The sequence below is a fragment of the Dunckerocampus dactyliophorus genome, chromosome 5 (assembly GCF_027744805.1).
Source record: "Dunckerocampus dactyliophorus isolate RoL2022-P2 chromosome 5, RoL_Ddac_1.1, whole genome shotgun sequence".
Taxonomy (NCBI): domain Eukaryota; kingdom Metazoa; phylum Chordata; class Actinopteri; order Syngnathiformes; family Syngnathidae; genus Dunckerocampus; species Dunckerocampus dactyliophorus.
In genome coordinates this window covers 12,105,089-12,130,573 of record NC_072823.1, presented here as the reverse complement: position 1 = coordinate 12,130,573, position 25,485 = coordinate 12,105,089, and the positions used below count along the sequence as shown (strand labels likewise).

Below are 25,485 nucleotides of genomic sequence, written 5' to 3'. Positions count from 1 at the left end.
GTAGCTGGGGAGAGGGAAGTCTGGGCTTCCTTGCTTAGGCTGCTTCCCCCACGACCCGACCTCAGATAAACGGAAGAGGATGGATGGATGGATGAATGGATGGTCATCATCAAGATCCTGAGGCCCATGTTGAAAGGACTTGTAAACAATGCCTGGAAGCTGAAAACAACCCAGTTCTTGTATGGCTATCATACTAACCAGACAAGTCACCTATTGAGCATGTTTGGGATGTTCTGAATCAACGTATACAATACTTGAGGCAAATGGTGGTCACACCAGATACTTACTGGTATTCAGTTTACAGTGGGTTCTTCCAAAGCCTTTTCAAAGCTTTTTCCAAAGCCTCCATGCCTCTAACAAGTTCAGTAGAAATATTTTTTTTTATTTTTTGCCTAATCTGTATGTGTCCTACTTACTATTTATTACTATTTTCTATTTACTATTTTCTGTTTAACTGTGTTAAAACGACTGCAGTGCATTATGTTGAGTTGTTTAAGTCTGCTGTGTGTTAAAACAACAAAGTTAGTGGTCACCGTTTCACAGTTCTGGATGCGCTCACCGGTTTGGGCAGGCTACACTGGTGTAAGTCATCGTAACCCAGGCTCCTCTGTCTGCTTCCACAGGGATGGTTCATGGTCCCAGGGGCGCTGGTCACTCCATCACTGTAGTGGCTCATGTGGGACGGCTTGTAGGCGCTGTGGGCACGGTGGTGGTGATGGTGGTGTCTACATGTTAAAAGAGGGGGAAATACCGTCAATAATCTCCTGGGAGTCCTGGGTTACTCTCCAACATACTCAACATTACCAAGTTAACTTTCAGTTTCAAATTTCAAATACTTTGCTCTCTGCATACATTTACACAAAAATGCTCAAATCCAGCCTTCAGGCACTTTCATAGTTTCTTACAGACAAAATAGTGAAAAACTTGGAGAATTGCTACATGACTTGCACTACTATGAAAATAAAGTTTTGTAAGGAAAGTAAATGTACTTAGTCGGAGGAGAAGGTGGGTCATGGTCTGAGGGTGCCAGGCTGAAGGCGTTGCCAAGCAACATATGCATCTGTGTGCGAACGTCGTCAATGGATGGCTGAGAGCTGAGTGTGGAGGAGTCTGAGCCACGGTGCGCTTTCACCCCCAGGCTACCATTCCCAGTGCCAGTCGATCCACCTCCATAACCAAGAGAGCTCATCAAACGGTCCACATTGGTCTCCTCATATGGCTCTGGTTCACCCTGCATAGCACACACACACAGAAAGACTCAGCATCCTAGTCATTGTAAAATGAAGATGCACTAGTTTAATCCATTCATTTTCTATGCCGCTTATTCTCATTAGGGTCGCGGGGGTATGCTGGAGCACAGCTGACTTTGGACGGGAGGCGGAGTACACCCTGGACTAGTCACCAGCCAATCATAGACAAAATCATTCACTCTCACATTCATACCTATGGACAATTTAGAGTTGCCAATTAACCTAATGTGCATGTTTTTGGAATGTGGGAGGAAACCCACACACGCACAGTGAGAGCATGCAAACTCCACACAGAGATGCCCAAGTGAACCCAGGTCTTCTCGATCTCCCAATCTCCTGACTGTGCGGCCACCATGCGGCCCCACTACTTTCATGTGTTATTCAAAATAACCCAGCCTCTTTAGGCAACAGTTTATTTACACACAACCATTTTTGTTTCACATTTTGGCTCTAAAAAACCAGGTCGATTATTTGCATGTTTCAAAGAAAAAATACCACTGCAATATTAGAAAATAAGGCAGCCTTAGATTGGCACAGTGACATGTTTCATATTACATTTACAGACTTATATCGGAACATCTTGAACACCCTATCATGTTCCGAACAGGATTAAAATGTTATTCATTAATTGCTTTAGAATCAGGAAAAAAAATCTGAATGAAATTATGAGGTGACAGATTGTTGCCCTATTTTTCAACAGTTGGTTTAGTCATATTTTCACTCATAGCGCATGAGAAATGTAAATAACAACTATCGCCACTTCGCAGTTTGAATTTCGCGGCTTCACCCAATCACCGTTTTATAAAAATATATTATGTTGTTTCTTGGATGAATACTCCCTATTATTAGTCAACAAATATGCATATGGAAGCAAAGTTAACGTATTTTTGCCTAAATTAAGCATTTTCAAGCATAAAAATGGCTAAACGAACTGAAATACCAGTATAAGGCATTCAGAGACACGATGAATGATATGTAGCATTCTACATTGGTCACTAGGTGTCGGTAATATTACACCAAACTTGATTTCCACAACAACAGGCTTTTATTACAGGTTTGAATTCTCACAACAGGGACAAAAATACGTAAAAAATCTCCCTAATAAAACCATGGGCTATTGTTGTGGCAGTAACCCACAGCAAGCTAAAACCCTCCGACGTCACTTCCTGCCCACCCGACACCCAGCTCCTCTATGGAACGCATTTATAGCAACACACAAGCACTGGACTTATGTCTTAAGTGGTGTATTTTTACGCTGATTATGTTTACTGCATTGGGTAATGCAGGTGTAAAGGTGACTATAGAGGTGTTAGTTAATGTATAGAGAGCTCTAATCATGTTAAAAAAACGTATTTCACTTATCACGGTCAGGTTTGCAACCAATTAACTGTGATAAACGGGGGATTACTGTAATGAAATAACAATTGGTTATTCAAACCATGTGCCTCTAGTAAATATGCATGTTTCCTCACTGTAAGACGTTATAAATTCCACTCAAAATGTAATATAATAAGGTAAGTATAAGATAGTTAACAGCATATTGACTATTTCTGTATGGATTTTATTCATGGTGTACGGATATATGTGCACACAAACAGTTTGAGCAAAAACATGCATTTTGAAATGTACATTTTAATTGTCTAGGTCAAAGGGGAGTTTTGAATTATAACATATTATTAATATAATTAGAGTACACTGTGAATGAAATGATCGCTAACTGTATTTACAGGGGGTGTGCTTCTTGCACACCTTTGAAGCTGATGAATGACCTTATTGTACATTTTGTAATTCAGATGTTTTCATGCAATATTCAGGCACAAGCCCAAACAAAATACGTGTTCTAATTGTGCTTTGTTTCAAATACTTTGGCCAAGCCAAGGTTATGAACTCCTATCACATCATCATCATATGCAGTCACTGACATTCAGAAAGATAGCACTATTACCGTGGTAGCCAAGAGGCAGCAGAAAGCAATTCCACTCATTCCTTCTGCCCCCATTTGTCTATCCCTCTCCCTGCTTTTCCACCTTATCTTCTTGTCTTTCCTTTCTCGCCTTACTTTCTTGTCCTTTATCCATGCGGTGCAGTTTTTCAAGGGTACTCAAAGCATCTCATCAAGTCAGTGTGAGTTTAAAGGAAGGGAAGTTAGAATTAAAGTCATAAATACTCTGAGACGATTATCTTATCATTTGGGCATAGCAGAGCTTTACTTTACTGCCATCATCATCACATGGTTTTCATCATCACATTTAAAGTCTGACTCACCTGCCTAAAGGTCACACCTGAGCTTCTTTAATACAGTTTGTAAAAGAATCAAACTTCAAACAAAATTGAAAAAGTGCTCAGTCTTCAGGCAAAATTCAGTACAACTGTCAGAGCCTCTACTCAGGAACCTTAAAACTAGTGACATGCAGTCAGGGGAGGCAGGTGAGGCAGAGAGATGAAAAATTTAAAAAATGAATAATCCATCCATCCATCCATCCATCCATTTTCTATGCCAGTTAATCCTCATTAGGGTCGCGGGGGTATGCTGGAGCCAATGAAAACGAATAATGATAACATTAAATAAATATTAATACTTGTCCATTGAACTGTATTATAAATGTATTTTCTATTTGATTCCAATTGTTTTTTTTTCTTTTCTTAAAGAAAAATCTCTGAATTTGCACAGCTCCTGATCAAATACAGGGCGGAAACCGAAGATGGGGCTGCAGCGAATGTCTTCTTTCGGCTAAGTGCGCAAGCCCAGCCTACCGTCTGAGTGCAGTCAGTGAGTGCACTGAGTTAGATCATGGCGCCTGCCAGTTTGTTAGTCAGCATGTCACTGATAATATAATGTTGCAGAAACATTTATTATACACCATGACTTTCTACAGCCCGTGTATTGTCTTTAATGTAAGTATGACGTCATTATTTTTCCTCAGCGCATAATAAAATACATGGAAATGTCATATGGGAGGCACTTGCGGTACTCAACACATCCTGAATGGATGGGGCATGCTTAAGCTGGAAGGTGCTTGTCACTGCCGTCCTTCCATCAAAAGGAAAATTCAGTACCGTTCTCCAGCAAGTCAAATCTAAGATTTTTTTATATATATATTTGTATTTGACTGCCAACATGAAGTATTTGCATGTACTTCATATACAGTTACAAGGCGAGACCACAAATGTTTTTCATGTAATAAATAAATGAGATTAAGAAGTATTTGAAAACATTTTCTTCACCAAATGAATTATTCTTTTCTTTTTCTTGTCTTCTTAATGAGCAACCTGTATTAACATTAAAAAACAAACTCCAAACGAGTCATGAAGCTCAGCCATGAACCACACCGCATGTCACTGCTTAAAACGTAGTCACAAAAATGTCGGCAATTTTTTATTTTTGAGACCATTCAACATCGTAAACTGTCTCTGCACACTCACATCATAGCCATTGTTGCGGATGCCCCTCCGAGATCGCTCCCTAAGAACCAGAAGGTCCATCTCTGTCTCCACTGGGCTGGGGCTGCTCAGGGACTGCCTGCTCCAATAGGTGGGCTCCCGTGGATGGGAGTACCTGGCAAGTGGAATACATTGCACGTCAGATAATGGCAGAACATTGTATTATTTTTTTTTACATCCATTTCATCATGAGTTCTCTCCCTCTCATAATTGAGCAAATATGACCTGTATAGGTAAACTTTGAATGCAGATGATTTGCCCCCACACTAGTGCTATACAGTAATAACTCGTTTACCTCAGTTAATTGGTTCCACACTCGACCGTGATGAATGCATGATGAATGTATTTCCGCAAAGTAGGATTCCTTATTTATAAATGGAACATTTTTGTAGTTAGAGCACAGAAAACGTGTTAATGACCTTCTAAATACGTTTTTTTAACATTAATAGAGCTCTGTGGAGACTAAATAACACCCCTCCAGTCACCTTTACACTCATATTACCCAATATACTACACAAAATAAGAATAAACAAGCCATTTAAGAAATACAAAAGACTCATGCTTGTGTGTGTTGCTATAAATGGGGAGCAGAGTGAGTGGTGGACAGGAAGTGATGACAGGGGTTTAGAGGTGAGTTTCATCTTGCTGTGGGTTACGGCTGCAACAGTAGCCCGTCTTTTTATGAGGGATTATTGTGCTTGTTGTGAGATAATTCAAACCTGCAATAAAAGCTTGTTGTTCCAACGATCAAGTCTGGTCCTTGTGTGTGTCATCAAACATTACCGTAATATTACTGACGCCTAGTGACTAGTTTAGAATGCTACATCAACGTCTTTGAATGCGACTTTTGAATGCCTTATATTTGTTGTATTTTAGTTTATCTAGACATTTTTATGAAAATGCTTAATCTAAGCAAAACATATGACACATTAGCTTAAATATGCTGACATTTTCACTAAAAACAGGACATATTCAACCACAAAACAGCATGATTTATTAACTGATATATTTTCTGAAAAACCATGATAAAATGAAGCCACAAAATTCGAACTGCCAAGTGGTGAGGGGCGTCTGTATTTCTTCACAATGCCTTACCTTTTATGACATCCGGCAAAGGAGGCCCTCTTCTCCTCAGCAGTCATTGGTTCCTTGATTCCGTTGTCATGTCGACCGTGCCGGCTGTGACTATAACCATGGCTGCCACTCTCGGAAAGGGAGAACTCTCCGTAACCCTTCCTGCGGGCTTTCTGGCGCAGTTTGTTTCTGTAGTGTTCAATGTCTGACTTCGGCTTCAGCCCGCCATGATTTGCCTGTAGGACATATGTTTATCTCTCCAGTATTTGTTTCACTTTTGAACCACTTCAATGATTTCTATCTGGCACTATGAGAGAACACTTCCCCAAGTCTTTGGTCATCCCCTACACGTGACATTTTCGATATGATAATTATTTTCAGGTAAATGATTATATTCAAGGCCCTCTATAGTTATTTTCTAGGGTAATGACAACACACTGAGAAATAGCGTCATTACGGTGAATTGCTGCCCTTGATAGAGAGAAGCGAGGGGAAAATGTGATGCTAAAGAGTGAAAGATGACAGACTGGGTGGGAGGAAAGCGACGGGAAGCGATTAAAGTGGAAGGCAGAGTGTTTGTTGCAATAACAACGCAATTCATCAGCAGTGCCAAGTATGAAAGGAGATGTTGGGAGGATGCTACAGTACATAAGTGGGCCGGATGACAGAGGCCTAATAGTGTTGTGAGTAGGGGTGTCACGATACATTCAGCTCACGAGACGAGATGATGCACGATATTGGGTTCACGGGATGAGACGATACATTAACATTACTTTGAAGAAAACTACAATACAACTAAAATATAGAACTTGACAAACAGACGGATTTATTTAACTGAGCCATGAAACAAAGCTGATACATTTTGATTTTATAACTTTGCATGCATAACCTAAACGTGATGCTTTTAACTGTTGAACTTCTTTGCACAAATTGAAACAAAAACTAAAAATTATAAAAGTTAAAATAATGACAGCAGTTGGAGCTGCTACCACTCATCATTTATGATCATTTGTAGGTACGTAAAGACGCATGTACAATAGTTTTCAGATTACAGTAGATTAGTTTTATGTTTAAGCTAAAAGAATTGCGGTTCACATGATGCTTGGAGTGCGGAAACGGGAAGTAGTGAATTTCCTAAATAGATGCTAGTATGACATTTTTTGATAGAAGTCATATTCACCAATTGTGTTTTGAGCGGACAAATCTTAAGTAAATTTGATCAAATGTAGAATTACTACAGCTTCTGCTTGGACAATAACACCGCTGCAGTTCAGAAAAAAACACATAACACGAGTGACGCTGGGAATGGCGAGTGCAGGTAGGATATCAACGTTTACTAAAGCAATTAATGTGCGCTTCCAATCGTCCCTCGCGCACTGCCACTTCCATATTATGTGTATGTGATGCCATTCAAGTTGCACTACGCTGCCCAATTCTGTCAGGACAATGGACATAAGAGTGTGTGTGTATATGTATGTGTGTGTAGTCTCACCTCGCCATTAATGATGACAGAGTCTTGGCTGTGGGAGGAAGATGAGGGGTAGGAGTAAGTTGGCTGGGCTGTCAAGGGTTTGATGGTGATGAGCCGGAGAGAGCCTGTATGATCTTCATACGGGTCTGTGAAGAGAAAGAGGATGAAGGTTAGCTGTCGCTCCAGGCTGCTATGATGTTACAGTCAGAAACATAGCAATGTTGCCACATCAATTTGTCTAAATCCTCCTTGATGACAAATCTTGTGTTTAATAACTATAACTTAACATGAAAACAAGAAAAGAAGTGTACTTACCCGCATATTAAACCAAATAATATGTGTGCTTCACTTTTATTTACTTTGTGTAAAAGAGAGTATAGTCACAATACTTTAAACATATAGACATGTATGACTGATAAGTACAATTCTGACATTAACAAAATAAATGTGAAATCAAGTATAATGCCTTGTTTGTGATATAAAACTATCAAAAAGTGTGTGAGAGATTATTTTCAACTAATTAGTAGACAGAAAACATTTTCAAAATGAGCAACTGTTGAAATCTGTGAATATGACATGTTGGAAATCTCAAGCATTACAAACGATTACAGAAAAAAGAGAGAGAAGTTTAGCGCTTTCAGTTGTTTGAAATGCATGGTTTTAGTATTTACTGTATGTGTGCATGTTATTGCAGGCAGCGGCATATGGACAGTGTTGTGTTATGCTCTGGAATACTCTGACTCATTTCCTGACATCATATGGCAGACGGCTTCATTGTAGGACTAAAACAGTCTGCCATCAACTCAACTTGAAACCCACACAACCGCAATTCATCCTGGCTGCAGCTCAGCTGTCCATTGTTATTTGTTGCTTCTCCTGCACCTTAAATCAAAGTCAAAGCCGAGGTCTGTTGTGGTCAACGTAACGCAATCGCGAGAGCACAGCTACAAAAGGCACAGCACTGTGCAAGCACAACGCAAACTCCACAACACAACTGCATATTAGCACAAATGAAGTGACCCACAGGGGAAATGCTTCTCACAACAGAAATAGATGATGCAGTGCAGGCCTGAAAGACTGAGTTGTGAGAGGAAAGTGAAAAATTGTCGCTAGATAACTGTAATTATTGCTCTTATGTGACTGCCTTAATGAGCAACATTTAATAATATGTTATAATCTGCAACAAAACTCCAATACATAATATGAAATCAGCATTAGCAGTTGCATTCCTTGTTTGTGTTTTTTACCATTACACATCAGGAACAGCAAAGCTGTGTACAAAGAGTGATTCCACTTTTCCATGGTTATTTTCCTTCTACAGTCATGGAAAAAAATGATCAGACCACCCTTGTTTCTTCAGTTTATTGATTCATTTTAATGCCTGGCACAACTAGAGGTACATTTGTTTGGACAAATATAACTCATAAGAGTTGAATTCAAGAGCTGATATCTAGCAACTTCTATTGGTTAGATGGAGGCAATTGATTCGCTGCGGCGACACCTGAAGGGAAAAGCCGAAAGGAAAAGAAGAAGAAGAGGATATCGAGCAACTTCCATGGTTTTCTTGATAATAACCAAAATCACTTACTGTAAGTTCTTTCATGAATAGCTACGGCATTGTACTGCCAAAAAATTTAACTCTTATGAACTATTTTTGTTGTCATTGTTATATTTGTACAAACAAAGGTACATTTAGTTGGATCAGGCGTTAAAAGAACAAGAAACTGAAGAAACATGGGTCGTCTAATCATTTTTTCCATGACTGTACATGTTTCCTGAGATTAAATGAACGGTATGTCAAAACGGTTATTTGAAATAGGAATAGCATGGGCATCAACTCATATTTGTCGCATTACGTGTCACATTTGGAGTTGGAGCAACTTGTTCACTGAACACAATACATTGCATTGGACTGTGACCGTGTACTTTATCAGTGCTGTGTGCACACTTCTATTTTGGAAATATTAATTGCTTAGTCTGATGACAGCAATTTCCCTCATCCAATTTTTCTACTTTATCACAACTTCTGTAAGCTTTGGGAACAGCAGTGAGAAAATGAGACAATTACCCAGCCTCAACCCTCCTTTGGGTATTCATTCATTTGCTTGTATAAAAGCCATAAATCACACAAATCACAGGGAACACGGCTGTGCTGAGATTGGAAAGCGATGAAGAACAACAGTGACGAAGAAAATCATCAAAAAGAGAAGGTCTGAGAACAATGTTCATGCAACAAAATCAGAATTGGCCCAGATGGACAAAGAGCCACCTGTTGAACAAGTCTACACGGTATGAAAGTGGGGAGCACATCTTTTATCATTGTCAGCTAAAACTGCAAAAACAAACGTAAAGCCTCAACGGATGTTTTACATGATGAAGCAACATTTTTAAATGTGTTATTTAGGGATGTCCGATAATATAAATTGGGATAAAATAATAAAAGCAATAGAAAAAATCTGAAACAGATAAGAGATATTTTAACTTGAAAAACGTATAACTCACCGATCAAAAACAAGAATAGATCTTTTATTCTCAAAGAAAAATGAATGAATCGTTAAAACTTAAAATTTTCTAACTGGTCTTTCTGATCACACTGCCATCTTTTTTGCTAGAAAGCTAACTAAAACAGAGAGTAGGCAAAGAAACCAAAAAGCCCACAGAAGCAAAAAGGAGAGGAGTGGTAGTCCCTTATGTAGCTGGGGTCTCCGAAAAATTCCAGAGGATCTTATGTCAACACAAAATTCCAACCTATTTTAAACCAGTAAATACCCTGAGACAAAAATTAGTGCATCCTAAAGACAAGGCTCCAAACCAAAAACAGAGCAATGTGGTCTATTCCATCCACTGTAAAGAGGAGGAATGCAAAGAGCACTACATTGGGGAAACTAAGCAAATGCTCCAAAGAAAGGTTTTATCAACACCACAGGGACAATTCTAGTGGTCCTCAATCAGCAGTACATCTACACCTTAAAGCAACCAATCACTCTTTTGAGGACAGCGAGGTAAAGATTTTGGCCAAAGAAAACAGATGGTTTGAAAGAGGAGTAAAGGAAGCTATTTTTGTCAAACAACAGAACCCATCATTGAATCGGAATGGTGGTTTGAGGTTTAATTTGGACCCTGTGTTCAGCAGGTTACTGAGACCGAAACCCACAGCTCTTAGTCATACAAATGAGGTGGAGCCAGGGCCGAGCCAGAACAATAGATGCTAACGAGCCAGTATCAGAGTCGTTCATACCCAACTACAGGGAGCTACACTTCCCTTTGATCGGAGGTGCTAATGGCAAGAGAGGATTAGACCACACTCCGCCCAGGCTTAGTGTAAAGAACCAATAGGAGGAGGGTGTTGGCACACCGATTCCGCCCACTCTTACTGTATTTAAGGCCTAGGCTACCAGCACTTGTTAGTTCGCTGACGAAGCTCTTCGGATGAGGAGCGAAACGTCCAACACCTTCTTCACAGAAGTACAGATGACGTCTCAAGAAGCCTTTCCCCCGTCTAACTAAAACACGTTTTCAAATGTCTTGCGCCATTGCCTTTTATAATGTAATCCCAACAAGCCAACATCAAAATCTGGCAGGGAGATAGATCGGACTGAAATTGTCTCTTGTGACAACGTCACAGCAAATAGTGTTACTTGCTACTCTAAAATTAAAGATATCTTAGCTTCATTTACAAAGAGGAGAAAGAGAAACAAAACCACTAAAGGTGATCTACCATGGCTCGATAAGGAATGCAGGAAATTAATGAAGATGAGGGATCAACTACTTAAAAAAGCACTTAAAACTGGACTAGCTTCTGATAGACGACTGCTCACATCTGCAAGAAACAAAGTAATTCAAACAATGTGCAAAGCCAAGGCAATTGTTTTATGCCACTGATTGAGTCTGCTCAAGGCAATGGTAAAAAGATGAAGGTACAAATCAATAATGAAGTTGTTACAGATCCTGTCATTGTGGCAACTGAATTTAATACGTTTTTCAAAAATTCAGTGGAAGAAATTACACAACTTTTTACTTCATGTGAAAATGTATCCTACCCAATTAACGAGTCCCAGCCTATCTTCACAACAGCCCAAATCAAGGAGTCAGATGTAGCTTCTGTTATCAGTGAATTAAAAAGTTCAAAAGCTAAGGATGTGTATGGTCTGGATACATTTTTTTATAGAGAAGCACAAAGATTCCTTAATATGTCCAATAACACATCTAATTAATCTGTCAATTATTCATTCTGTTGTTCCCGTAGCATGGAAAGGGTGCCACAATTACTCCCATTTTCAAATCCAGTAACAAAGCAGATTTTACGAGTTATAGACCAATCAGTCTATATCAATGCCTTTTGTATCTAAAATTATTGAAGCATGTTGGCCACACAGTCAGGAGATCGAGAAGATCTGATTGAATCTCTGTTGGGCAACTCTGTGTGGAGTTTGCATGTTCTCCCCGTGCGTGCGTGGGTTTTCTCCGGGTACTTCGGTTTCCTCCCACATTCCAAAAACATGCATGTTAGGTTAATTGGTGACTCTAAATTGTCCATAGGTATGAATGTGAGTGCGAATGGTTGTCTATATGTGCCCTGCGATTGACTGGCAACCGGTCCAAGGTGTACCCCGCCTCTCGCTCGAAGTCAGCTGGGATAGGCTCCAGCATACCCGCGACCCTAGTGAGGATGAGCGGCATAGAACATGTATATATAGTATTAGTTATATGTATTGTCATTTTAATGGAACAGCATTTGAGGGCTCATTAAAGTATGTTATTCATTGATGTATAGTACTTCTGCAGTCATGTGGAAAAATAGGACATCCCATTAGATATTTAGGTATTTAATGAATAAGAAACAGAAACATCAATAATTTATCTTCTTTCAAATGATATATTCAGATAAAGGTGATGTGATGAAATCACAACTGATTTAATGAAAGATATAAACAAAAATGAAAATCCTACTGAGGAATAAGTTAGGACACCCCATGCTCCAACAGCTGCCATTTCTTCCCGTTGTCTTAAATGACCTCTATGAGACATATTCTCTCATGTCTCCTGTGAATGTCAAACTTCAAACAAATAATAGAATTGTATCAAGTGAAGTGAAGCCTGCTTGTTGCATGGCAGTAATAATCTATACACCTGCATCATGTTTACTTTGCAACCACATTAGAAGGCAATATTTTGCAGCAATATCCACTTTCACCGACAATTATTTACTCATAATGCTCGCTCGCAAATGTGACACAAAATCCTTTGGCGGTGAAATGAAAATCCTTTTATTTAGTTACCCTTGTTCCTTCCCACCTCGGATTACAGCTTCTGTCTCCTCTCACAGCGGCAACATGCTGCCACTGCCAAACAAAATCTAGTTTATCAATCTCCATCTCGAATATAACACTGTATACACTGTATAACACACTTTACCATTGATCAACAGATTAATTTGTGATTGGAGTGAGTATGATTTATAGAAGAAAGTTTGCAGATGCACGCTTTTGTAAGTTTAAGTAATTTTCAGCGATAGTGCGTACACACACCTTTAGTAAGAATGTATAAATGAGACCCCCAGGCATGTTGGCAGATGTTTTAATTCAGGGGTGTCGAACTCGTGCCGTGGAGGGCCGAGACACTGCAGGTTTTCTTTCCAGCCAGTCACTAAAGCAGGTGATTTTAATGATCAACACCTTCAGTTTGAGGGAAGGAGCTCATCAATTAAATCACCTGCTGAAGAAACTGCTTGGAGAGAAAACCTGCAGCGTCTCGGCCCTCCAGGGCACGAGTTTGACACATGTGTTTTAATTGATCTCCACTTGTAAATTATTTTCTGTAGAAGTGCTGATTTTATTCTTTCCCATTCTTTTCCCAGACAATGCATCAACAATCTTCTTTTCTGAAGGCCTCAGAGAGCTCTTTGGATCTCACCATGTTGATACCACTTACTTCAACAATGAAGTTCAAACGAAACTAAATCTGTGATGTTCAATCAAGACATTTTCCACATGCAGTTGCCCTGCAAAAAAAATCTCACCAATCTCATGTACAAAACTGTGTTATGTTCATTTTTTCTTGAATCTAAATTGCTTTTTTTCCTCCAGAGGGTTCAAACACCTAATGCATCCTCCTTTTTTTTCTCAAGTAACCTGCTGCGATAATGCTCTAAAATGTTCTTCCAATAATGCTCTGTGATGAAAGCAAATGAAACACGGGTCACTCTAAGAGCAAGTAATAATGGTAGTAATAATTAGTAATAATAATAAATAAAAGTAATAATAATAATCATAAAAGTAATAATTTTATTTGTGTGACCTCAAGAGTGCACAGTGTGTGTCACCACTAGGTTGCATGATGCAGCAGCATGCTGACTCACTGCGTGCATGATTGTCTTCAATCTTTTAGGTCATGCGCACTTCATTAGTTTGCAGGAATTATCCTTCAGGCGAGATGTCACCAAATGAGAATGTTGGCAACACAAGTGTAACAAATGTGTGTGCATGATGGGCCAGTGTACTTAGTGATTACTATATAATTAGCAACCTACTGTCGCGGGAAGAAATATGAGGAGATGAAGACTTCCTCACCATCTGTCTCTCTCTCACTCCCTCTGTCCTCTCCTGTACTTCCCAACTTTATATTCTGAGTTTTAGCTGTAGTATTTTAGCTCCGTGGTCATCCCCACCCCCTCTCACCATTGGTGTTTCTCTTGTGCAAATCCTCCTTACCGTTTTTGCAGCTGCCGCCAGTGGCTGTCTTCCGGGCCGAGGAGCTCTTGCTGGCATTGAGTTTCCCGGAGCTGTTACTTGACATTGAACCATCCTCGCTTGGCAACCGCCTGTAGTAGCCATGGGAACAGAGAGAGGTGCGGAAGACAGGGACAGGGGGAATGTTTGAGTCTCAGCATGGACACGAACACTCAACTCAAACTCAAACTCAAAGAAAATAATGTCAGCACATCCAATAAATAATCCCAATTTCTTAAACATGTAAAACGTTGTGCATTGCCAGATGAAGTCATAATAATGTCCTTTTAGTTATTCCAGATTCAAAGGCTAATTTGGTTTGGCTGTCAGGCGTGAACTGACATTTACAAACTCTTCATGGATGTGACTTATATTTATGAGCTTTCATAAAGAGAAGTTAAAGTATTAGACAGTCTTTATTGTTTCATAGAATGTAGTAAATTACTTTTTTTTTTTTAAAAACACTTGGTATTCAGACAAAAATAGACCTTTTCTATTTGTTTTTGTTTCTGCCTCAGAGGCACCAAGCATTTGAACTGTGTACAGGCCCCCAACCACACACAACCCCCATACACACATACTGTACATACATGATTACACACACACACACACACATGCATGGACAGCAACATATTCAAACACACACACACATACGCACACTGCTTTGAGGCATGTAAGCCACAGTAGGTACACAATGTGACAGGTCCATCTACAGGTGGTTTGACGTGCACCGATTCCCTAGTTCAGACATAAGTGCCACAAGCAAGGCTAACATCCAGGAAAATACACACACACACACACACACCCACACACACACACACACACACACACTGGGCCCAGTGTTGCATTCAATTCAGTCAAGTCACATCTCAAGTCACGTGGTCAAAGGCAAACTGCCAGAGAAACAAAAATGCAATGCTTGTGCTGTTTACATTTGTCAGGACAATGTTGTTGAAGTTTATTATTTCTTTTTCTCATAAAATTTTTGATTGCGGGTTAAATCAGATGGAAAATGCAGTGGTAAATACCCTCCACTTTCAAAACGATTATCGGTGTCTCTCTGTTTTGCCCTTGTGACAAGTAGACAATCAATGGTTGAAATGATTGCTCGTGTGGCTCTCAAGAAAGACAAACTATTGTGTTAACCTCATTCAAAAAAACATTTCAAGAAATAAAACGTAATTGTACGTATTTGCCATGATCTGACTCGAAAAGTCGGGATTGCACATCCAGGCTATTCAATCCTAAATTGTGTTGTTTTTGCACATGGATGCATTTGGGTTAAGCAACACTGAAGCAGCTGGTAGCGCCAGCTGGTAGTTGGATACATAATTTTTTGCCTTATACTCCAAAGTGACTCGGGGAAGTATTTTCATTTCGTCATAAGTCTAGTATGGGTGTGTCAAGTGTTTCTGTCAGTGTGTCTGTTTACAGCGCCATATGTAGGCGTCCCTTATGTATTACATTGCCAGACAGGGGACAGGGCTGCAATGTACAAAACATTATTGTTTTGTTCTATTACTCTATAAATCCTATTGAAGAAACTGTGCAACATGCAAATATTACCTCTCCACTCAGCATGCTACTGGTTTGGCGCTAGCTGCCTGCATCTTCCTTGTTATTACAAGACAAAACAAGTCAAGCAGGCAAACACAACGGGAGCGTTCAGCCACAAGCAGTTTTGCCAAAGATGGGCTTACACCCGTCACATATAAACCGGGACACGGACAGAAGTCTTATCAAATGGAGTAGAGACAGTAAACGGATTGATTAGCATTTGACTATTTTCATTATAAATTATTATATCAGATTCTAAAATAAACGCAAGTAGAAGCAGTTCAGTTTGAGTACTTTGCTGAAAGAACTTGAGTTTCTTTGAAAAAATATCACACAAGCAATATATTGGAAAATTCAAATAACAATTTGAACACATCAAATAATCGAGGAAAAGGTTTCTTGAGACGTCATCTGTACTTCTGTGAAGAAGGTGTCGGACGTTTCGCTCCTCATCCAAAGAGCTTCGTCAGAGAACTAATAAGTGCTGGTAGCCTAGGCCTTAAATACAGCTCTTAGTCTTGCAAATGAGGTGAAGCCAGGGCCGAGCCAGAACAATAGATGCTAACGAGCCAGTATCAGAGTCGTTCATACCCAACGCAGGGAGCGACACTTCCCTTTTGTCGGAGGTGCTAATAGCAGGAAAGGATTATACCACTACTCCGCCCAGGCTTAGTGTAAGGAACCAATAGGAGGAGGGTGTTGGCACACCAATTCCGCCCACTCTTACTGTATTTAAGGCCTAGGCTACCAGCACTTATTAGTTCGCTGACGAAGCTCTTCGGATAAGGAGCGAAACGTCCGACACCTTCTTCACAGAAGTACAGATGACGTCTCAAGAAACCTTTTCCTCGATGGACAACTCCTGTACGACTGAGAGCCTACACAGACGCACATCAAATAATGTGGATTCTACTTAATTGGTTATTTCGGCTGATCACCAGGACCTCAGTGACTAATTTTATTATTTTCTCAAGCAAATGTAGACAAGGATGACAATAAAGTCTTTTTGAAAATACGCTTGTGTTCACTCATCTTATGTCAACCACAACTCTCTTGTGATCAATGTTATTATTTCCATCAAATAATGCCCTAATGCTCGAATGCCTGCCTGCTCCCAAATCTTTAAACCTTTTTCAAACTGTCTAATCGTTACTCCATTTACCACTCGGCCCACATATCCTGCAACTAGACAGAACAGCAAGGTTCACTAACTGCACATGTACAATCATGGCCCAAAATGTTGGGTGTGCCATTTTGTGCTTCACTGACTTTGCTTCATTTTTGTAATCCCCATAAAAATGCTTGTTTTTTCAGTACATAACAGACACGTACAATTTTTAAATGTAAAAAAAACCCACTGTGGCAGCAGAATTAATGAAACACCAAAACCAAAACTTTTGGCTATAATGGTACTACTGTTTTCTTGTGGAAATCATATCTGCTTGATGGTCACCCTTTAATTTGGCAAACAAAGCTTGTTCCGAGTCAGTGTATTAAAAAAAATACACAAGAAGTCCATGACTAATAGTCTGATGCTGGAGTATCATCTTATACTGCAGCACTTTATGCAACAGATACTGCCCTACTTTGTAATTACCTCCATATACAAATGGTGGAAAATGTCAGCCCTCTATGGTTTGGTAAAGCTGATTATGCCAGTCTTTTATACGGTCATCATTGTTCCTCTCCCTCTGGCATGGCTAAAGTCAGGGTTATAAATAAACATGTGTTTATTGTCCTCAAGGGGCAAAGCACAACTAATCCCACCTCAATGCATTTTCGTTTAGTGGTGTGTAAATATGAGCCTGATTTGTGTGCACGTTCCTCAATTTGCATTTCTGTAAGGAGGCAAAATGCATCTCATTTGTGCCTTCCGAAAGTAAAGAGCACTAGCGAGTGTGGGCGAGTGGATGGAAATGTCTTAGGATAAGACATTTTTTAAGTCAGCTTTTTGGATTCTGTTCCAGTTTTCTGTAATTATCCAAAATGTATTCTATTATAAATCATAAAGATTATGGCTAAGGGAATGTTTTGCACATTTGGACATAGTTACATTTGAAAATTGACTAATTTGATTTATATTATTTGAAGCGCTGTATATTAAAATTGCACGTTACCCATGCATAAAACTACTACACTACAGTGCAGACAGATAAAACACCAGGAATAAAAAATAAGCATTTATAAATATTGTCATTGTCCAATTTTAAAATTAGCATTCAAATATAGCCACTATGAATTTCTATCACCATTCTTTTTCAGTGAGTCGGTCACCATTTCACATCTTGTTTTGGCAAACACAAAGATAATAGGTCTGCTTTCATGGATGACGAAAGAAATTATAAAAAAAACACATTTCAAAGGCTGTAATCAGAGAATATTTACAGTACATATTTCAATAAAAAAAAAAATTAAACAATTACCAAAATAGTTAATTGGGTAATCAATTAACCATCGATTAATCGATTAATTGTTGCAGCTCTAGTTGGGGGCACTCCCTTTTTATTTTTTAAGAATTACCTATTTTTGAGAATTGTCCTAACATTTCCCCCCTATATCGCGCCCCTGGCCAAAAGCCTTCATCATAAATAAATTGAGAAATTTACAGTTAATCCTTGTAATCCGTATCGGTAATGTCCGATCTCACGCATGGATGATTGGTATCTGACTCGGCAGCATAAACCCTGATTGGAGTCTCCCTAATTATTATTATTGTGCCTGCTGTGAGATAATTCAAATCTACAATAGAAGCCTGGCAATCAAGTCTGGTGTTTGTATGTTACACCGAACATTGCAGTAACATTACTGAAACCTGGTGACCAGTGTAGAATACTACATATCACAATTTGAATGCATTTTCTTCATGCTTTTTGTATTTTAGTTAATTTAGCCAGTTCATTTATGCTTGAAAATGCTTAGTTTAAGCAAAAAAAATGTATAATTTGCCTAAATATGCACATTTTTTTCACTAATAGGCCGTTTTCAACCACAAAACAGTGTGATTTATTAATGAATATATTTTTGAATTGTGCTAAAGGCAGACAGATGATCTAAGGGCATACTCATACATTCTGATTATTTGCATAAGGTGGCAGCTGTCTTTAATAACTTGAGTAGCTTCCATGAGGAGTGCATGTGCATGTGCTCTGACCCACCTCTTCCAATCCAACAGAGGAGGGGAAATGTGCCGTGTGCGCACCCTAACCATGCTTTTTGTAGCATGACGACTGGCCTAGTGTGAGAACTGTACTCCTAAAATAACATGTATTAAATATTAAAAGGTGCAATGAGAAGAGCCAATGATTTTATGGGAAAAAGAGAAAAGTTTGCCGTGTAGTGTTTTTCTGTTAGTGTGTTTTTACATAACTTCAAGTCTTCAGCTCTTACATTGGGGGATGTCATAATATTTTGGTTAAAATAAATACATAAACAAAATAAATATATTATTACGCTAGGCTTTCATGCACTAACCCTAATACTTAAACTGACAGATACTGATAATCGGGCCGTTTTTGCTCTGATTACAGAGTCATGGGTCATGGGTGAGTTATTGGCGACCTGTAGCGTATCTAGAGCGAGAGGCAGGGATACAGATACAGGATACAGGGATACAGGTAGGAAACACATATTGGCAAACAACCATTCACACTCACATTCACACAAATGGACAATTTAGAGTGTACATTAATTCCCTAGAGGGGATATACACTTTCCACTATAGGGTGTGCTATGTTTGTTGCTATCATTAAACAAACGCACAGATAACGTACGCACAACCCATGTTTCATGGGTTCTATGGACATACAGGTGCTCAAAAGGGCGTCATGCTCTTAAGCCAGGCAAATATCAGGTTCTAAATACTGTAGCATTTAAAAATGGGGGGCGAAATTATTAACATCCCCAAACATTGCCCCCACCCCTCCAGGGTGTTAAGCCAAACAGTAAAACAGAGTGGACTTTGCATGTACACACACACACACACACACACACACACACACACGCAAACATGTGCACACACATTACTACAGTAACCAGATCTGAAAACCTAATAGTTTACATCCTCTAAATCCAGTAAATGCCTGTGTTTTGCTGTCAAAGTGTCTGCAGACAGCTTCTTGTTAACACAGGACTTATCTTTAGATCACATCAATCTGTTAGAATCTTCTCTGCTTACTGGAGGCTTCTGTCTTGCTTTACACAAACACTGACGTCTGCTTGTGCTGAAAGACTCTGGATTTTGTCATTGTGTTGATCAGTGACAAGAGCAGCCGTTCCAGCACAGCACGCCCGGCTGAGAACAGTATGTGTATCAGAGGACAGTTCAGTTGTTATCTCACCCTCCTTTGTGTATGTCCGCAGATGGTGGCCTCTTGTTGGCAGTCCCATCCTGGTAGACCTTCTTATCCAATGACATTGAGAGCGGGGCATCTCGCACAGGCAGGCCCAAAACCAATGTCTCCTTATTTAAAGAGATGGCCTCATCACCAGTTCGACCCATGTGCTTCTTGGCGTAGTCAAAACCCTGGACAGGCTGGCACAGACAAAAACACTCAAAACTCGTTTTAAGGCTAATACACAACTACTTCTTTTTTGGCTTCTCCGGGTCAGAAAGCAAATTAAAAAACAACAGTAAACAAGTTTCCATTGTTTTCCTTCCTAATTGCAAAGCACAGGCAGATGACACATTAAAATGACATGGCGAGTGCATTGACAGATGTAATCATCAGGCATCAAAGCACAAGCGCATACTGTATAAATGTTATGTACCATTTGTTTTCATGCAAATATAAAGAAAGAGTGTTGAAATACTGAAACGCCGAACACTGCAGCATATGGAAACCCTTCGCCGTTTTTAACCTTTGTAACGGGTTGGTTGACCATGCTTCGTAATTGCACAACAAAGCCATTTAAGAAAATATAACACAAATATAACAAGAGTATTCAGGGATGGAGATGGATATACTGGACATATTGTGAAGGTTGATATAATATCTAATGACCACACTTTGTTTATCATTTACAAGCAAGAAAGAAACATTGTATGAAGCACATTATGGAGATGCATGCTCCAGCAGGTAAACAATGGGTGTGTGAAGATAGCCCGCTCCAGTTCTGCTTATCAGTTCCTACATTCACATATTCCAGTGTAGTTCTTGAGTGGTTTTCTTCGAAAAACATGAGCAAAGAGCACTCCAGTTCATCCCTTGGGAGTGCTCTCTAGCTCAGAAACTCCTTTAGCCACGATGGAAAGACAAGCAAGGATAAATGTCACTGAGCAGACACAAGATTTGTGGTGAAAATCAGCCGCTTGGAATGGCAGATTATGCTTACTTCAAATGGAAGATGTACTGAACCATGTATAACTTTAATCACACAAGTATCCATGGGTTTATGTGGTATTTCCTCGTGACAGTGCATGGAACATCTCGCAAAAATAACACTGGAACCTACAGTACAATAACAAAAATCTCAAAAATAAATGTTGACTTCTCATATAAAAATGTTGTTCTTTGTCAAACTAATTGAGTTGACCACTAATTGCAAACTGTCAAACTACATATCAGACATAATTAAATAAGGGTAAACACATAATGCAGTGCATTGGAAGTCAGGTAAGCGTATGGGCATAAAAAGAACAAAGAGGAGAAAAAGCATTTCCCCAAACCTTGTCATAAATACAGACATTCTTTGCACTCCTACATTTCTCTGTTCTTGCAGTACAGAGGTGTAGGAGAAGAAAGGGAGCGTCAGATCATTTTTATGTTGCACAACAAAGAAGACGAAGCCCAGATTTGTGCCTCCTTTCTATTTTGAGCGTCTCTAAAATGGGCTGCCTAAAGTATTTGATGATGCATACTAAATCCTGAGTGCATGTGAGGTTAAGCAGAGCGGGCATCAGGCTGACAGCATTGTTAATAATGCATCCGTAATACACACCACTGTGCCATAAGCAAGCCTAAAAACACATGGCTGAGTGTCAGGGAAATTGATACATGCTCATGTTGACACATGCACACAATGATGAGAGCGGTACTCACGATGGCATGAATACACAGACAGGGGTTGAGTATGTTTGCACTCCAGCAGCTTAAGTGATGACTAATGGCAGTTGTGTCTTTATTTGTTTGAAAAATACATGGAGAGTGCAAACAAAACTTTGGCTGACACCCACTGCTGTTTACAGGTTGTGAGGGACTTAAACTTTATGTGTGTGTGTGTGTGTGTGACGTAAATAAGGGGCAGTAGGCAAGGAAGGGATGAGGGAAACAGGAAGTTATACGGTTATAGAACGCACTCCATAAATCATTCCTGCTGTACAAAAATACAATAACCCAGAGCCATCACCCATGTCAAGTATGGTATCTCATAAGACTTCAGCTCAGCAAGCATCTAATTGATTGACTGCACGAATATGTTTTGCTTTGTTATGGCTTCCACAGAAAGGTAAAGAGGGAAATGTAGTGATGACCATAGAATTGGAAATGGAACTGAATGAGACAAAGCAAAGCAGCAACTGTCCCAGCTGGTCAATGCGATATAGCTAGGGACAATAGCTCAACGAGAAGAATAAAAGAAGAACAAAATGTGTGCTGTAAAAGAGGTGCTTTAAGTCTTTATTTAGCAAGCATAAGCAGTTACTGTATCTCGCACAGTACATTTTTCACTCGTCTATGTTCGTCTATATTTATATTTCCTATTACAGTAATCCCTCGTTTATGTTTTCAATTAACTGGTTTCAGACGGAACCAAGGTAAGTTTATTTCCGCAAAGTAGGATTCCTTATTTCTAAATGAAATATTTTCGTTGTTTATTTTTGCCTGTTTACAACCTCACCGAACATTACAGTAACATCACTGACACCTAATCACCAGTGTGGAATAATGCATTTTCAAGCATCATTGAATGTGTCTTCTGAATGCCTTATATTTGTGTATTAGTTCATTTAGCCATTTTTATGCTTGAAAATGCTTAATTTAGGCAAAAATATATAACATTTGATTAAATATGCATAGGTTTTGACTAATAATAGATAATATGCAACCAAGAATTTTAGATTTATTCATTCATAAATTTTTGAAACCGTGATGGAGTGAAGCTGTGAAATTTGACCCGCAAAGTGGTGAGAGACGACTGTATAAGCTATTGGGAAAATGTTAAATGAGGCCGAATTGAAGGTCAACCTTATAGGCCCCACTGCATATATAGAAATAGAAGGAAAACATTAGACACGGTATGGCGTGCTGGGAGGACATGCTGTATCACTGAGAACCCATTAAGCACTGATCATTGGCATTTGTGGATGCATCATCATGCATTGATTGTGTAAGCGTTGTCACGCGTAGTGAATGGTTATAACCTTGAAAAAGACATCTGACAGTTGTTGTTGTGTGTCTGTTTTTGTCACTGTGCATCTAAGCTCACCTCCTTGTATTTGTGCATCTCTTGAACAGAGAGAAAATACGGTCTGAGCAATTCTAAAAGGTTAAGTGGCTGAGCGAGCGACCACTAACACTAAATGTCCTTGCATTCCTTACCTGCACTATCAAACAGACACTTCTCTACCTGTGCAATTGTACCTTAGATAGCAGCTTGATTAGGTGCAGCAGTCATAAAAATCTATGTTTAGCACCAGCAAAGCTTATAGCCAAAGCGCACGATCATGCTGCATGCACAGAATGTGGCCTGACGTGCACCCCGTGACAAGAGGCTGCACCAAACAACAAAATCCTAAATAACTTAAGCCCTTCATGTACTAACAAATGCATTGCATACCCTTTGGTGCACACATGGGAATTTAGAACTCTTACACCTTTAACGGATCCATATATGGAGTACAGACCATTTAGATGAATACCCCTGCTGCCCAAGAGTCACAGTGTTAAAGTGGTCCGAATCGTCATTATGCCATCCTTAAAAAACAAATCCAGGCATTAGCGATCCCAGAATGGCCGTCTGACTGTATGAGTCCACCCAGTGACTGACTGATGATCAGCCAGGGTATACCCCACCAATCAGCTTGAATAGGCCGCAGGTTCCTATGAGCCTGAACTGAATAAGCAGTATAGAGCTGTCACTGTAGTTTTATTTTGTTGATATAATTGATTTAGATGCAATTGTTGTGTGATCTAAATTCATTGGTAACAATGATAATATTTTTGCATTCAAAATGTAATTTGAGGAGCTTCTATGTACTGGTGTATTAACCATTACAGAAATATGAAAAAAACAAATTAATAATTATCAATGCTGTTAGTTTAGGACAACTGTGAAATAAATCTTACACTGTGGTGGTGGTCTAATATATCGACGTTACATCGCTAAACATATATACACTCCAAAACGGCAACTCACATTTTTATGCAAAGATAAAATAATAATAGTGGCAATACAGGCTGCATGATGATGATTTTACTTTCTTACTGTAAAACTGTTTTTACTCGTCCAAAATCATCTGAATTTGTAATCACTGTAACTGTAAAAGTGTAGCGTTGCAAAAGCAGCATTGCAAGACATACGATAATTATTGTATTTGTGCAATAATTTCACCCACTGTCTGATGTATGAACAATAATTCCACGATGTAGGATCAATGCATGGCTATGAGCAAACACAAAGAGGCTACATCCTGCACTGTGCCTGACATGCGTTGTCTCACGTGCCTCTTTACAGCCAAACAATGCAGCACGAGTGACGCACGACATAGCACGGAAACACAAAACCTAAACAACAATGGACAATGAGCAGGGGCAGGCACGCAAAAAGAAGGAGCGGGAGGACGAGGAGGCAGGCACGACAGAAAAAAACATGCAGCAACATTGCCAGCAGTGAATTGACTGAGGTATATTCATAATGTATTAACAGATTAAGCGTAAAAATATTTATTATACAACACCTTGATACATGACGAGTAAGAAGATCGTTAATACGACCGATGTTCGCTGTTGTTCAGTGCAGCGGCTCATCCTGCACACCACACAGGTGGGGATGTTGTTCTACCATTGGCAGTTTTTTTTTGTTCAATAGTGCTTTAAATTTATTCAAAGGTAAAGTTGTAGCATATACAGTCTATGGAAATGTTTTACCGCAGCAGATGGTCCAGAGCAACATCAAATCGGGTATGTACGATAAGTTTCCTCTAAATACAATCATTTTAAGCTTCTGGTATGATAATTAGTCATTTCCCATCTGGCAACACTGTGCAAAAGTAAAGATTGTCAGGGACATGTTCTCTTGGGTGTACTTTACCCTTCCATCCCACTTTCAAACATGGATAAAATAACCCATAAATTTGCTGGCACACTTCAGTATGACAAGGACAAACAATAGGAGGACCTCTTGATTGGAAACCACATTTCTCTAGGTATGTTACCTTCTGCAACCACCGTTTCACTTGGGGAAATTTAATATATTTTAACATATAAAACCTCCTCGGAAAATAAGATCGTGTGCAGGGAAAGTCGATAATTTGTTGCTTTAGCCAAACGAAAGAGAAAATCAAACTGAATTGAAAGTAAAGATAAATGTGAATGAGTCAATCTGAGCAACTGAAACAAATTTTTGTCACTTTTTATGGATAAGACAAAAAACATTTAGACTACAGGTGTTAAGCTTTTCCCTTGTTCATAGTTATGAGCCTCAGTAAAAAAAAAAAAAAGGCTGCTGGCAGTCAGAATTAAACCCATTAGGCTGCTTTTACAGATGCCGTGTTTAACCCAGCCAGTTGACTCTAACCCAATAACTTTAAATCTTAAGGAACAGGCTAGGAATTTTACACGCCTATTACTTTCACTTTCACGTATCCTCATGACCCCTCCACATCTCTCACACGTTCTAGTGATCTGTCATGGCCAGTGAGGAGAATGGATCACATTATGTTGGTAAAACAGCCGCCACTGCACATGATTTCACAAAAGCAGCACATATAGTAGCAATGCACTAATCCAATGATGGAAGCATTCACTCA

The 25,485-nt window shown here is 39.4% G+C and overlaps 1 protein-coding gene across 4 annotated transcripts in view; it reads right to left on the bottom strand.

Moving 5' to 3' along the window:
• kiaa1549la (KIAA1549-like a) overlaps nt 1-25,485 on the bottom strand; it is a 106,520-nt gene that overhangs the window by 11,322 nt on the left and 69,713 nt on the right. For 3 of the 4 annotated variants that reach the window (XM_054775925.1, XM_054775927.1, XM_054775928.1), the window contains 7 exons: nt 19,859-20,052; nt 13,914-14,056; nt 7,258-7,382; nt 5,787-6,001; nt 4,674-4,806; nt 990-1,231; nt 560-725 (listed from right to left, as the gene is read on the bottom strand). In XM_054775925.1, coding sequence (XP_054631900.1) covers nt 560-725; nt 990-1,231; nt 4,674-4,806; nt 5,787-6,001; nt 7,258-7,382; nt 13,914-14,056; nt 19,859-20,052 — 1,218 coding nt within the window. The remainder of the gene's footprint in view (nt 1-559; nt 726-989; nt 1,232-4,673; nt 4,807-5,786; nt 6,002-7,257; nt 7,383-13,913; nt 14,057-19,858; nt 20,053-25,485) is intronic. The other variant, XM_054775926.1, reaches the window with a different exon arrangement.